We start from the raw sequence: 15,708 nt of genomic DNA, 5'->3' as shown, positions 1-15,708 counted from the left end.
CACTTGAACCCAGGAGTTTGAGGTTACCATGAGCTATGGTTGCATGACTGCACTCCGGCCTGGGCAACAGAGCAAGACCCTATCTCTAAAAAAATAAAAATAAAATAGGCTGGGTGCGGTGGTTCACATCCATAATCCTAGCACTTTGGCAGGCCAAGGCAGGAAGATCGCTTGAGCCCAGGAGTTCAAGACCAGCCTGGGCAGCATAGTGAGACCCTGTTTCTAAAAAAAGAAATTAGCTGGCCATTGTGGCACATACCTGTACTTAGGAGGCTGAGGCCAAAGGATCACGTGCACCCAGGAGTTTGAGGCTGCAGTGAGCTGTGATCATGCCGCTGCACTCAGCCTGGGCAACAGAGGAAGACTCTGTCTCTAAAAATGTAAGTCAATAAAAATAAATAAAATGTTAATTTCAGTTTCCAATTGTTCATTGCTAGCAAATAGAAATACACATTTCATTTTGTACATTGACCTAGTATTCTGTGATGTTCTAATTTGTTCTAGTAGACTCCTTTGAGATTTTCTATGTAGTCATGCTGTTCACAAATAGAGACAGTTGTGTATTTATTCCTTCCCGATATGTGTTCATTTTATTATTTTCTTGCTTATTACACTGAACGGGGCCTCCAGTGTGATGCTGAATAGATGTGGTGACAGCAGACGCCCTTGCCTTGTTTCCTTCCTTACGGGGAAAGCATCCAATCTTTTATCATTAAGTGTGATGTTATCTGTAGGGTTTTTGTGATGCCTTCTGAAAAGTTAAGGAAGTTGTTTTTTATTCATAGTTTGCTAAGAGTTTTTATCACAAACGGATGTTGAATTTTGTCAAATTCTTTTCCTGTATCTATTGAGATATCATAAGATTCTTTTTTTTTGTAGTCTGTTGATACGATGAATGATACTGATGTTTGAAGGTTGAACCAACCTTGCATTTCCAGGATAAACCTCATTTTGTTTGTCCCAGAATAAATAGATTACTTCAGGATAAAGATTCATTTTTTATATATTGCTAGATTATTTGCTAATAATGAGTTGAGGATTTTGCATCTATGTTCATATGGGATATTGGTCTGTTTGCTTTTCTTGTAATGGCCTTATGTGGTTTTAGGGTCAAGGTAATGTTGAACTCATAAAAGGAATTGCAAAGTGTTCTCTCCTCTTCTATTTTCTTTAAGAGTTTGTGTAGAATTGGTATTAAGTCTTCCTTAAATGTTTGGTAGCATTTAATAGACATATGACAATTTGGTTTACCTATTTATTCTTGAGTGAACTTTGGCAGTTTGAGTCTTTCAAGGAATTTTCCCATTAAATCTAAATTTTCAAATTTATGAGCATAAAACTTTGTAATATTTCATATTTACTTTTTTCTTTCTTTGTTTTCTTTTTTTTTTTTGAGATGGAGTCTCACTCTGTCACCTGGGCTGGAGTACAATGGTGTGATCGTGGCTCACTGCAATCTCCACCTCCTGTGTTCAAGTGATTCTTCTGCCTCAGCCTCCCAAGTAAGTGGGATTACAGGTGTCTGCCACCATGCCTGGCTATTTTTTTTGTATTTTTAGAAGAGATAGCATTTCACTATTTTGGCCAGGCTGGTCTCAAACTCCTGACCTTGTGATCCACCCGCCTCGACCTCCCAAAGTGCTAGGATCACAGGCATGAGCCACTGTGCCCAGCTGTAATATTTCCTTAATATATTTTTCATGTCTATAGGGTCTGGGGTGGTGTTCCCACTTTCATTGCTAATGTTGTAATTTGTATCTTCTCTTTTTTTCCTGATCACTCTAGCTTGAAGCTTTTCAAATTTATTGATATTTTCAAATAACCAGTTTTTGCTTTCACTGATTTTTCTCTGATGTTCTGTTTTCATTTCTGCTGATGTCTACTCACTATTGTTTCTTTTCTCCTGCTTGCTTTGGATCTGCTCTTCTTTTTTGAATTAATTAAGGTGAAAGTTTAGCTAACTGATTTCAGACTTTTCTTCTACCTTAACATAAGCATTTAATATTCTAAGTTTTCCTCTAAACACTGTTTTAGCAAGAATCCATAAATGTTAATATGTTTAGTTTTCATTTTCTTTCAGTTAGAAACAGCCTCTAAATTCCCTTGTGATTTTCTATTTAACTCACAGGTTAATTTAATATTTGTGGATTTTCCAGATAGCTCTTTGTTACTGGCTTTTGGATTGATATTATGGTCAGAGCACATGCTTTGTATGAGTTCAATTCCTTTAAATTAGTTAAGGTTTATTTCATGGTCCAGAACATGATATGTCTTGGTAAATGTCCAATATGCACTTGAATAGAATGTGTATTCTGCTGTTGCTGGGTGGAATGTTCTATAAATGTCAGCTGAGTCAAACCAGTTAACAGTGTTCAGGTGTCCTATATCCTTCATGATTTTCTATTTATTCTCTCAATTACTGAAAGAGGGGCCAGGCACAGTAGACTATGCCTGTAATCGCAGCATTTTGGGAGGCCAAAGCAGGAGGTTCACTTGAACCCAGGAGTTCAAGACCAGCCTGGGCAACATGACAAGAGCCCGTCTCTACAAAAATAAAAAAATTAGTGGCCGGGCCTGGTGGCCCACGCCTGTAATCCCAGCACTTTGGGAGGCCGAGGCGGGCGGATCATGAGGTCAGGAGATCAAGATCATCCTGGCGAACACGGTGAAACCGTGCCTCTACTAAAAATACCAAAAATTAGCCGGGCGAGGTGGCAGGCGCCTGTAGTCCCAGCTACTCAGGAGGCTGAGGCAGGAGAATGGAGTGAACCCGGGAGGTGGAGCTTGCAGTGAGCCGAGATCACGCCACTGCACTCCAGCCTGGGCGACAGAGCGAGACTCTGTCTCAAAAAAAAAAAAAAAAAAAAAAAAAATTAGCTAGGTGTGGTGGCATGTACCTATAGTCCCAGCTGCTCGGGAGGCTGAGGCAGAAGGATCACTTGAGCCTGGGAGGTTGAAGCTTCAGTGAGCCATGTTTGTGCCACTGCACTCCAGCTTGGGTGCCAGAGCAAGACCCTGACTAAAAACAACAACAAAATACTGAAAGACGAGGGTGAAAGTCTCTAACCGTAAGAAATTGTTTTACCTTTCATTTCTGTTAGTTTTTGCTTCCTGTGTTTTGAAATTCTATTGTTAGGTGAATACACAATTTGGATTCTTTTGCTTTCTTTTATTATTGAGTAATGTCTCTCATTATCCCTGTTGATATTTGTTTTGAATATACGTTGCCTGATATTAACACAACTACTCCATCTTTCTTTTGATTAGTGTTTCTGTGATATATTTTCCCCATCCTTTTACTTGTTTGTTCTGAGATGGAGTTTGGCTCTGCTGCCCAGGCTAGAGTGCAGTGGTGTGATCTTGGCTCACTGCAACCTCCCCATCCTGGGTTCAAGTGATTCTCCTGCCTCAGCCTCCTGAGTAGCTGGGATTACAGGTGCACGCCACCATGCCTGACTAATTTTTATATTTTTAGTAGAGATGGAGTTTCACCATGTTGACCAGGCTGGTCTCGAACTCCTGACCTCAAGTGATCTGCCTGCCTCAGCCTCCCAAAGTGCTGGGATTACAGGAATGAGCCATCACTCCCGGCCTGTTGATTGTCTTTTTGTATTAGATCATTCTTGCACTGCTATAAAGAAATACCTGAGACGGGGTCATTTATAAAGAAAGGCTTATTGGTTCATGGTTCAGCAGGCTGTACAGGAAGCACAGCGGCATCTGCTTCTGGAGAGGCCCCAGGAGGTTTCCAATCATGGTCAAAGGCAAAGCAGGAGGAGAGACATCACATGGCAAAGGCAGGAGCAAGTGGGGGGATGGGGGAGGTGCCACACACTTGTAAATGACCAGATCTCGTGTGAACTCAGAGAGACAGCTCACTTATCACCAAGGGATGGCCCGAGCTCCCATGACCCAAACACCTCCCACCAGGCCCCACCTCCAACACTAGAGATTACAATTCAACATGAGATTTGGGCGAGGACAAATATCCAAACTATATCATTCCACCCGGGGCCCCTCCCAAATCTCACGTCCTTCTTACATTGCAAAATACTATCATGCCTTCCCAAGAATCCCCCAAAGTCTTAACTGATTCCAGCGTTAACTCAAAAGTCCAAAGTCTCCCCCGAGACAAGGCATGTCCCTTCCACCAATGAGACTGTAAAACAAAATACAAGTAATTTACTTCCAAGACGCAATAGGAATATAGGCACTGGGTAAGTACTGTCATTCCAAAAGGAAGAAATCAGCCAAATGAAAGGGACTACAGGTCCCACGGAAGTTCCAAACCCAGCAGGGCAGGTGTTAAATCTGAAAGCTCCAAAACAATCTCCTTTGACTCCATGCTCCACATCCAGGGCACACTGGTGCCAGGGGTGGGCTCCCAAGGCCTTGGGCAGCTCCGCCCTCGGGGCTTTGCAGGTTCCATCCCCAACGCTGCTCTCACAGGTTGTTGAGTGCTTGTGAAACCGCAGGGTGCAAGCTGCTGATGACTTTGCCGTTCTGAATTCTGGAGGGCAGTGGCCCCTTCTCGCAACTCCACTAGGCAGTGCCCCAGCGGGGACTCTGTGTGGGGGCTCCAACTCTCTCAATTAGTCAAAGATGGGATTTTGGGGATTTGTGGACATTGCTCCTTGGCACTGCCCTAGTAAAGGTTCTCTGTGGGGGCTCTGCCCCCCGCAGCAGGCATCTGCCTGGGAACTTGGGCTTTCTCATACATCCTCTGAAATCTAGACAGAGGCTGCCAAGCCTTCACTCTTGCATTCTGCGCACCCACAGGCTTAATGCCATGTGAAAGCTGTCAAGGCTTACAGCTTGCAACCTCCAAAGCGGCAGCCTGAGCTGTACCTGGGCCCCTGTGAGCTGAGGCTGGAGCTGGAGCTGGAGCTGCTGGGATGCCATGTGGGGAGCACTGCCCTGAGGCTGTATAGGGAAGTGGGGCCCTGGGCCTGGCCCACAAAACCATTTCGTTCCCCTAGGCCTCAGGGCCTGTGATGGGAGGGGCTGTCATGAAGGTCATCATTCCATTGGCTTGGTCATCACCTCTCGGCTCATTTTCAAACATGCAAATATCTCTAAGAAGTGGTTCCTCCACACTCTGCTTGAATTCCTCTCCTGAAAAAGCTTTTTCTTTCTCTGCCACGTGGCCAGGCTGCGCATTTTCCAAACTTTTTTTTTTTTTTTTTTTTTTGCGTGGCGGACAAAGTCTCATTCTGTCGCCAGACTGGAGTGCAGTGGTGTGATCTTGGTTCACTGCAACCTCCGCCTCCCAGGTTCAAGTGATTTTCCTGCCTCAGCCTCCCGAGTAGCTGGGATTACAGGTGCCCTCCACCACAGCCGGCTCATTTTTGTAGTTTTAGTAGATGTGGGATATGATGAGGTTTCTCTTCAAATAGCCTGATCAATCCTTTCTTCCTTAATTCATAGTACCTCCCCCACCCCTTTTTCCTTTTTCTCTTTTCTGCCTTTGGTAGATGCCTGGACACGCCACAGGACCAGGCTTATCAGTACCAGCTCACGTTCCTTTCCTTATTTGGAAAGGAGACTAGTCTCTAGCTCATTGCAAACGCTCCTTCCCCTTCTTCTTTCCCTCTCTCCCTTACGTGCCCACCTTATCTAAAGAAAGTTCAAATGTCTACCCAACTGGGATTAGTTCAGTTTGTGCAACCCAACCCTGGCCAATGCGGAAAGGGTACAGGGACAGGACTTGCATCAGAAATAAAGGCCCTCATGCCCCTTTGTTCAGGTGTGCTCTCATGGCAACTGGCCAAGGAGAAGCACCTGTCTACGCAGAAGTAAAATTGCTTTGCTAAGAATCCTTTGTTTGAGGTTGGGCGCGGTGGCTCATGCCTGTAATCCCAGCACTTTGGGAGCCTGAGGTGGGCGGATCATGAGGTCAGGAGATCAAGACCATCCTGGCTAACACGGTGAAACCCTGTCTCTACTGAAAATACAAAAAATTAGCCAGGCATGGTGGCGGGTGTCTGTAGTCCCATCTACTTGGGAGGCTGAGGTATGAACCTAGGAGGTGGAGCTTGTAGTGAGCCAAGATAGTGCCACTGCACTCCAGCCTGGGTGACAGAGCAAGACTCCATCTCGAAAACAAAAACAAAACAGAACAACAAAAAAGAATCCTTTGTTTGAGTGTTCAATCACCTTAGGATTTTGAGCATTATTCCCAACAGTAGAGATGAGGTTTTGCCATGTTGGCCAGGCTGGTCTTGAACTCCTGGCCTCACGGTATCTATCTGCTTTGGCCTCCCAAAGTGCTGGGATTACAAGTGTGAGCCACCACACCCAGCCAATTTTCCAAACTTTTACACTCTGCTTCTCTTTTAAATATAAGTTCCAACTTGAAGTCATTCCTTTGCTCCCTCATCTAAGTACAGTTTGTTAGAAGCAGCCATGCCACTTTTTGAACATTTTGCTGCTTAGGGATTTCTTCCACCAGATACCCTAACTCATCACTCTCAAGTTTAAATGTCCATGGATCCTGAGGCATGAACAGAATACAGCCATGCTCTCTGCCAAAACCTTAGCAAAGAACACATGACCTTTGCTCCAGTTTCCAATCAGTTCCTCATTTCCAGCTGAGACCTCGTCAACCTGGCCTCTACTGTCCACGACACTATGAATATTTTGGTCACAATCATTTAACCAGTTTCTAAGAAGCTCCAAACTCTTCCTCATCATCCTGTCTCCTTCTGAGCCCTCCACACTCTTCCAACCTCTGCCCATTACCCAGGTCCAAAGCTGCTTCCACATTTTCAGCTATCTATAGCAATGCTTTACTCCTTGGTACCAAATTTCTGTATTAGGCCATTCTTGCAATTGCTATAAATAGCTGAGCAACCAGGCATGGTGGCTCACGCCTGTAATCCCAGCACTTTGGGAGGCTGAGGCGGGCGGATCACAAGGTCAGGAGCTCGAGACCATCTTGGCTAATACAATGAAACCCTGTCTCTACTAAAAATACAAAAAATTAGCTGGGCGTGGTGGCGGGTGCCTGTAATCCCAGCTAGTTGGGAGGCTGAGGCAGGAGAATGGCGTGAACCCAGGAGGTGGAACTTGCAGTGAGCCGAGATCAGGCCACTGCACTCCAGCCCGGGCAACAGAGCGAGACTGTTTCAAAAAAAAAAAAAAAAAGAGAAATATCTAAGACTGGATAATTTATAAGAAAATAAGTTTAACTGGCTCATGGTTCTACAGCTGTACAGGAAGCATCACAGCATCTGCTTCTGAGGAGGCCTCAGGAAGCTTCTAATCATGGTGGAAGGCAGAGGAGGAGCAGGGAAGAGGTGCCACACACTTTGAAATGACCAGATCTCATGTAAACTCAGAATAAGAATTCACTTATCACCAAGGGGGTGGCCCAAGCCATTCATGAGAGACCCGTTCCCATGATCCAGTCACCTCCTACCAGGCCCCACCTCCAGCACTGGGGATTACAATTCAACATGGGATTTAGGCAGGAAAAATATCCAAACTGTATCACTTTTCCTTTGGAAACTGGTCACATTTTCATGACTTTTTATATGTCACATAATTTGGGATTATGAATTGGGCTTTTTAAAAAAATTTTGAGACCAGGTCTGGCTCTGTCGCCCAGGCTGGAGTGCAGTGGTGCAATCTCAGCTCACTACAACCTCCACATCCCAGGCTCAAGCAATCCTTCCACCTCAGCCTCCCGAGTAGCGGGAATACAGGCACATGCCACCATGCCCAGCTTATTTTTGTATTTTTTGGTAGAAACTGATTTTTGTCAGGTTGCCCAGGCTGGTCTCGAACTCCTGGGCTCAAGCGATTTGCCTGCCTCCGCCTCTCAAAGTGCTGGGATCACAGGTGTGAGCACCACGCCCGGCCATGAACTGGACATTTTGACTGTTATGCTGGGTAGACTCCGCAACAGTCCCCTGGAGAATGTTGATTTTTTTTTTTTTTTTTTTTTAGTGCCCATCAACCTGGTTAGTTCCAACCACAAAGTTCTGCTGCCTCTGCTCCAGTCGAGCTTCCACTTTCAAAGCCAATTCCTGTTGCTTCTCTGAGTGCACCCCACACAGGTGCAGCTCGGGTGGGGGAGCCGGGGCTGCTGCTGGTTCCTCCTCAGAGTCCCAAGGCCTCTTTCTCCCACTCGCTCCCTTCTGGGATTCCCCCACCACACGCTTTCTGGACCTCAGTGGCCCCTGTTCACAATTTCTCTTGCCAAAAGGACAAGGTTTCTATGGGAGTTTTAGCTTTCCGTGTTTCTGTGCAGTTCCGTAACTGAGGCCCATCCTGGGGCAAAGCTACGAGAGAAAAGGGAAGATAAAACCAGGAAACGGCTTCCCCACAGGGGCCACCTCCACAGCTTTGGTTTACTGGTTTACTTTGCAGAGTCCTCAGTGGCAGGGCGGTGGTGGCGGGGGCGGGGGTGCTTTGTTTTTCCTGGATTTGAGTTGTTAGTTGTAACAGTGAAAGAGATGGGCTGGCTGGCCGGGAGTGGTGGCTCATGCCTGTACTCCCAGCATTTTGGGAGGCCGAGGCAGGCGGATCACCTGAGGTCAGGAGTTTGAGAGCAGCCTGGCCAACATGGTGAAATCCCGTCTCTACTAAAAATACAAAAATTAGCCAGGTGTGGTGGGACACGCCTGTAATCCCAGCTATCCGGGAGGCTGAGGCAGGAGAATCGCTTGAATCCAGGAGGCAGAGGTTGCAGTGAGCCGAGATCAAGCCACTGCACTCCAGCCTGGGCAATAGAGCAAGACTCCGTCTTAAAAAAATAAAAATAAAATAAAGAAAGAAAGAGATGGGCTGTGGAGGGCTGATGCTACCGTCAAGGTATGGACCCTTTGTAGGTAACTTTAAAATGGAAGAAAGATAATCTGGAGATGCTGCAGTTAATCCAAAACAATGGATTTTAAATATTCCTATTTTGCTTGAGGGTCCAGCTTTATCCATTATGTGTTAAAGTTCCCTTCCTGGACCGGGCGCAGTCGCTCACACCTGTAATCCCAGCACTTTGGGAGGCCAAGGTGGGCAGATTGCTTGAGCTTAGGAGTTCGAGACCAGCCTGGGCAACAGAGCAAGACCCCGCCTCTGCTAAAAACACAAAAGTTAGCTGCGTGTGGTGGCGCACGCCTGTAATCCCAGCTACTTGGGAGGCTGAGGCAGGAGAATCGCTTGAACCCAGGAGGCGGAGGTTACAGTGAGCCGAGATTGGGCCATTGCACTCCAGCCTGGGTGACAGAGTGAGGCTCCGTCTCAAAAAAAAGAGGGCAGACCAAGCAACAGAGACACATACCAAAGACACACCCACGATGGCTTCATCCATGGGAGACGATTGAAAGGCTGGTGTCGCAGCCACGTGAGACGTTCCACGGCAGGTCAGATGAACAGCCCTAGAGCCCGTCTGGAGGAGAGCAGGCGTCTCCTGAGGGACATCATCCTTCAGATAAGGAAGGGTCCCGTTCCTCTTGTATAAATGGAGGTTTTTCTCACGAGTGTCCTTAAATCTACCACTAAACTCAGGTTAAATGCTCTTAGTCTGGAATTAATGTACAGAAACTGGGATGGATATGTTTTCATATTATTTATGAAAAAAATGCTTCTCAAGTAAATGGAACAAGCAGGAATACAGGTGGGAATGCCACAGTACTAGGCTACACTGCGCTTCAGAACAGTTTTTCTTTTTTTGAGACAGGGTCTTGCTCTGTCTCCCAGGCTGGAGTGCAGTGGCACGATCATGGCTTACTGCAGCCTCCGTTTTCTGGGCTGAAATGATCCTCCCACCTCAACCTCCCAAGTAGCTAGGACTATAGGCATGCACCACCATGCCCGGCTATTTTTTTTTTTTGTAGAGGTGGGGTCTCACTATGTTGCCCAGGCTGGTCTTGAATTCTTGGGCTCAAACAATCCTCCTGCTTTGGCCTCCCAAAGTGCTGGGATTACAAGTGTAATCCCACTGTGCCCAGCAGAACAAACTGCTTTTAAATGTAAGTTTTAAATACATCAGAAGGACCAATACACAGAGAAAGACTCCAGCCACTCTCCATCTGACATCACCAGGGAGTGATGCACTCTGCATAGGCAATTCTCTAGATAGCTGAAGTTTGCCTGTTCAACCAGCAAACACTTTTAAAATGTTGATAATTCATTTCTTCAACCCAATTTTGGGGGCTGCCTACTCTATGTGCAAACCAGTGCTCAGGAAGCTGGGCTAACACAGTGAACAAGTCAGACCCATGGTTATGCTTTCCCCATTGCACTTTTCTGATTTCTTTTTTCTTTCCTTTTTTTTTTTTTTTTTTGAGATGGAGTCTCGCTGTATCAACAGGCTGGAGTGCAGTGGCACGATCTCAACTCACTGCAACCTCCACCTCCTGGGTTTGAGCAATTCTCCTGCCTCAGCCTCCCGAGTAGCTGGGACTACAGGTGTGCACCACCACGCCCAGCTAATTTTTGTATTTTTAGTAGAGACGGGGTTTCACCATGTTGGCCAGGCTGGTCTCGAACTCCTGACTTCAAGTGATCCACCAGCCTCGGCCTCCCAAAGTGCTGGGATTATAGGCATGGGCCACCGCGCCTGGCCAGCACTTTTCTAATTTATTAAGCAGAAGATTCTGAATAGAATTTGAACTTTTACTGCTGACTCAGGGGCAGCACTGTAAATATAAGTTAGTGAGGAGGCTGTTACATCCAGTTAGGTAGACACTTCCATTAATGAAGTGTAAGGTCACATTGATGGAGTTAGCAGCTGGATCCCATAGATAACCCACAGTGTCTGCCAGCAGGCAAGGTTTACAGATATTTTCCAAATGCATCACTGCCCACTATGGTTTTCTTTGAAGCCAAGGACTGACCTTTATGGGCTTTACTGTATTTTGTTGGTGTGTCATCTGGCTGGCTTTGGCTCCAACTCTTGCCATCATTTTGAGTGTTTGTTCTGTCCTTGATTCACTCTGTTGACTTCCCTCCCAGCACTGAGTTATATCACGAGAGGTCTACATCCCCTCCAGGCTGAGGCTGAGCCGTCAGTTCTCTTTGGGAGCAACTGTTCACCTGACTGCAAGACCACCTACAATCACACCAGCATCAAACTCATGTTTCATGATTGAATCTACAAGAATATCATAAAGACTAACAAGTACACACCAGAAATTGGAGCAGCTCCGACCTTACCCTGGCCCGCTAACCCTGGCCCAGCCCTGCCCTGCGTGAGAAAGAAAAGGAGACAAGAAAAAGAAAAGAGGAGAGGGAAGAAAGCGAAAGAAAAAAGGTGGGTTAAATTTTTCATGAAATACTCTTTGTATGGACTTTTTCTTTCTGTTTTTAGTATTTTTGGGCTGGGAGTGGAATAGAAAAATGTGAAGTAAAGATACCCACTTCTTTTTTTTTTCTGAGACTGAGTCTCGCTCTGTCACCCAGGCTGGAGAGCAGTGGCGCAATCTCAGCTCACTGCAAGCTCAGCCTCCCGGGTTCACGCCATTCTCCTGCCTCAGCCTCCTGAGTAGCTGGGACCACAGGCGCCCGCCACCACGCCCAGCTAATTTTTGTATTTTTAGTAGAGACGGGGTTTCACCTTGTTAGCCAGGATGGTCTCGATCTCCTGACCTCGTGATCCTCCCGCCTTGGCCTCCCAAAGTGCTGGGATTACAGGCGTGAGCCACCGAGCCCAGCCTAAGATACCCACTTCTAATCAACATTGTACTGAAGCTTTAACCAGGCAGTTAGGGAAGGAAATGAAATTAAAGGCATCCAGGTTGGAAATTAAGAGGTAAACTATCTCTCTTTGCAAGTGACCTTATCTTGTATATAAAAAGTCCTAAGGATTGCACTAAAAAAAACCCTAATAAACAAGTTCAGCAACATTGCAGGAGACAAGCTCAATATACAAAATCAGCTGTATTTCTGTATATTTAAGTGAATCATCTGAAATTGAAATTAAGATTTCATTTACAATAGCACCAAAAATAAAACAGTAATAGGCTGAACAAAACAAGTATAAAATTTATACTCTGAAAACTACAAAACTTGGTTGAAAGAAAGTAAAGAAGACCAAAATAAACGGAAAGGCACCCTCAATCCACGGATCTGGACTTAATGTAGCGGAGACGGCGGCACTCTCCAAACACATCCACAGATTCTACGCAACTCCTATCAACATCTCACTTGGCTCCTCTGCAGAAACTGAAAAGCTTATCCTAAAAATTCACATGGAAATTTGAGGGTCCCAGAATAGCCAAAACAATCTTGAAAAAGAAGAACAAAGTTGGAGAACTCACACTTCCCAATTTCAAAGCTTACTACAAGGCTGCCATGAGGACGTAAGAATAGACACACAGAGCAATGGGACAGAACTGAGGGCTGGAAAGAAGCTCCCGGCTACAGGCAGCGGGTTTCCACACGGTGCCAAAACAATTACACGGAGAAAGGACTGTCTTTTTAACAAATGACGCTGGGACAGAAAAATACCCACATATAAAAGGAAGAAGTCAAGCCGGGCGTGGTGGCTCACAGCTGCAATCCCAGCACTTTGGGAGGCTGAGCCAGGCAGATCACCTGAGGTCAGGAGTTCAAGACCAGCCTCGCCAACAGAGTGAAACCCTGTCTCTACTAAAAATTAGCTGGGTGTGGTGGTACGTGCCTGTAGTCCCAGCTACTTGGGAGGCTGAGGCAGTAGAATTGCTTGAACCCGGGAGGCGGAGGTTGCAGTGAGCCGAGATCACGCCACTGCACTTCAGTCTGGGCCACAGAGCAAGACTCTGTCTGGCACCAACTCATTAAAAAAAAAAAAAAAAAAAGAGAGAGAGAATTAAAATGTTACCAGCCTGGGCAACCACAGCGATACTCTGTCTCTACAAAAATAAAAATATGCAGTAGCTCACACCTGTGATCCCAGCACTTTGGGAGGCCAAGGCGGGCAAATCACCTGAGGTCAGGAGTTCGAGACCAGCCTGGCCAACATGGCAAAACCCCGTCTCTACTAAAAATACAAAAATTAGCCAGGCGTGGTGGTGCATGCCTGTAATCCCAGCTACTAGGGAGGCTGAGGCAAAAGAATCATTTGAACCCAGGAGGCGGAGGTTGCAGTTAGCCAAGACTGCGCCACCGCACTCCAGCCTGAGCGATGAGAAAAACTCCATGTTAAGAAAAATACATAAATAAAAAATAAAAAAGTAAAAAAAAATTAGCCCAGTTGGGTGGTATGTGCCTGTGGTCCCAGCTACTCAGGAGGCTGAGGTGGGAGGATCACCTGAGCCCAGGGAGGTCAAGCCTGCAGTGAGCTGTCACACCACTGCACTCCAGCCTGGGCGACAGAGTGAGACCCTGTCTCAAAAACATATTTATATAAATATAAATAAACTATAAAACTGTTAAGAAATCATAGACACAAATCTTCATGATCTTGGATTAGGCAGGGGTTCCTTAGCTATGACACCAAAAGCACAAGGAACAACAACAAAAATAAATTGGATTTCATCAAAATTAAAAACTTTTGTGCTTCAAGGGACACCATCAAAAAGGTTAACAAGACATCCCAAAGAATGGGTGAAAATATTTGCAAATCATGTGTCTAATAAGGGTCTAGTATCCCGAATAAAGTATTACAACTCAATAAAAAGACAACGAACCCAATTAAAAATAGGCAAATTATCTGAATAGACATTTCTCTAAGATATACAAATGGTCAGTAACACCCACGAAAAAATGCTCAACACCATTAGACATCAGAGAAATGCAGGTCAAAGCCACAATGACGTACCACCTCATGCCTGCTAGAGTGGCTGTAATCAAAAAGAATATAAGAGTTGGTGAGGCTGTAGAGAGACCAGAACCATCGGCCACTGTGCAAAAGAGTGTGGTCGTTCATCCTATGGGTGAACATCCAGTTACCACACAACCCAGCAATTCCACTCCCAGGTACAGACCCAAGAGCAGACGCTGTCCACACAGAAACCTGTATAGGAATGTGTTTGTTTTTAAAATTTGTTTATTTTTGTTTTATTTCTTTATATGAGACGGAGTCTTGCTCTGTTGCCAGGCTGGAGTGCAGTGGCGCGATCTCGGCTCACTGCAACCTCTGCCTCATGGGTTCAAGCGATTCTCCTGCCTCAGCCTCCAGAGTAGCTGGGACTACAGGTGCGCACCACCACGCCTGGCTGATTTTTGTTTTTTTTTGTGTCTTTTTTTTTTTTTTTTTTTTGAGACAGAGTCTCGCTCTGTCACCCAGGCTGCAAGTGCAATGGCATGATCTCGGCTCACTGCAACCTCTGCCTCCCAGGTTCAAGCGATTCTCCTGCCTCAGCCTCCCGAGTAGCTGGGACTACAGGCATGCGCCACCACGCCTGGCTAATTTTGTATTTTTAGTAGAAACGGGGTTTCTCCATGCTGGTCAGGCTGGTCTCAAACTCCTGATCTCAGGTAATCCACCCGCCTCGCTAGGATTACAGACGTGAGCCACCTCAGCCGGACTTGTTATTGTTTTTTTTTTTTTTTTTTTTTTTTATTGGAGACAGAGTCTCGCACTGTCACCGGGGCTGGAGTCTGGAGTGCAGTGGCACGATCTCGGCTCACTGCAACCTCTGCCTCCGCCTCCCGGATTCAAGCCATTCTCTTGGCTCAGCCTCCCTAGTAGCTGGGATTACAGGCGCCCGCCACCACGCCCAGCTAATTTTTGTATTTTTAGTAGAGACGGGGTTTCACCATGTTGGCCAGGCTGGCCTCGAAATCCTGACCTCGTGATTCGCCTGCCTCGGCCTCCTAAAGTGCTGGGATTAAGGGCGTGAGCCACCGCGCCCAGCCCTGTTTTTTTTTTTTTTTGAAGACAGAATCTTGCTCTGTCGCCCAGGATGGAGTCCAGTGACATGATCAACTCTGCAGCCTCAAACTCCTGAGCTCGAGTGATCCTCCTGCCTCAGCCTCCTGAGCAGCTGGGATTATAGGCGCCCGCCACCACGCCCGGCTCACACACACACACACACACACACACCAACAAACAACAAAAACAAAACAACCACCCCCCCCCCCCGAAGTACTGGTCCATATGATAGCACAGCTGAGCCTGGAAAGGCTGTTAGGTGAACGTCAGAACAGACCCCAAGGTATAGATTCCACCTACAGGGCAGGACAGGGGACTTTACAGGCAGTGCGTGGCTGCTGAGGGCGGGACGAGGACCGGATGGGGACCAGGAGGGTGACAGCTGAAGGGTACAGGGTTTCTTTTGAAGAGATGAAAATGTTCTGAAATTGGCTGTGGTGACGGCGGCGGGTTTGTCAATACACGCAGGACCCCTGAGGTGTACTCTTAAAATGGGTGAGTTGTATGGCAGGCGAGTAATATCTCAACAGAACTGTTGCCACAGAAGAAAAACCAAAACCCAAGCCCACGCTTCAACCGCGGGGCCGCTGCGGGAAAGGACAGCTCAGCGCGCTCCCCGCGCCCCATCGTGGGGCGGCTGCCACAGCTCCTGCCTCCCGTGAGCTTCCCTCGCGGGATCATCGTTGCCGCGCACCGGGTGCTCACTCCTGGGTCCGCCCGGGGTTCGCCCAGGGGCCCACTGCAGGCAGCCAGGGGCTGACCCGGGTCGCTCCGGAGCGCTGGGGCCAGGGGTGCGGATTCCCGGGGAGCGCGCCGGGTGGTCCCTGGTGATTCCGCGAAAGGCAGCCTCGCGCCCCGCGCAGCCGGGTCCAGCCGCAGCCAGGAAGGGCGGGGGGGCGGGGGTCGGGGGC

General features: G+C 47.0%; 1 protein-coding gene across 1 annotated transcript in view; it reads right to left on the bottom strand.

The window, feature by feature from the left end:
• LOC129394472 (nascent polypeptide-associated complex subunit alpha, muscle-specific form) overlaps positions 1 to 15,708 on the bottom strand; it is a 33,176-nt gene that overhangs the window by 13,465 nt on the left and 4,003 nt on the right. Inside the window, 1 exon segment of the mRNA XM_063599480.1 lies at positions 1 to 15,708. This exon segment is cut by the window's left edge and continues 13,465 nt beyond it. Coding sequence (XP_063455550.1) covers positions 15,284 to 15,708 — 425 coding nt within the window. The 3' untranslated portion in view covers positions 1 to 15,283.

This window comes from Pan paniscus, chromosome 19, assembly GCF_029289425.2.
Source record: "Pan paniscus chromosome 19, NHGRI_mPanPan1-v2.0_pri, whole genome shotgun sequence".
In the NCBI taxonomy this organism is placed as follows: Eukaryota; Metazoa; Chordata; class Mammalia; order Primates; family Hominidae; genus Pan; species Pan paniscus.
This window is presented reverse-complemented; position numbering and strand designations above follow the sequence as displayed.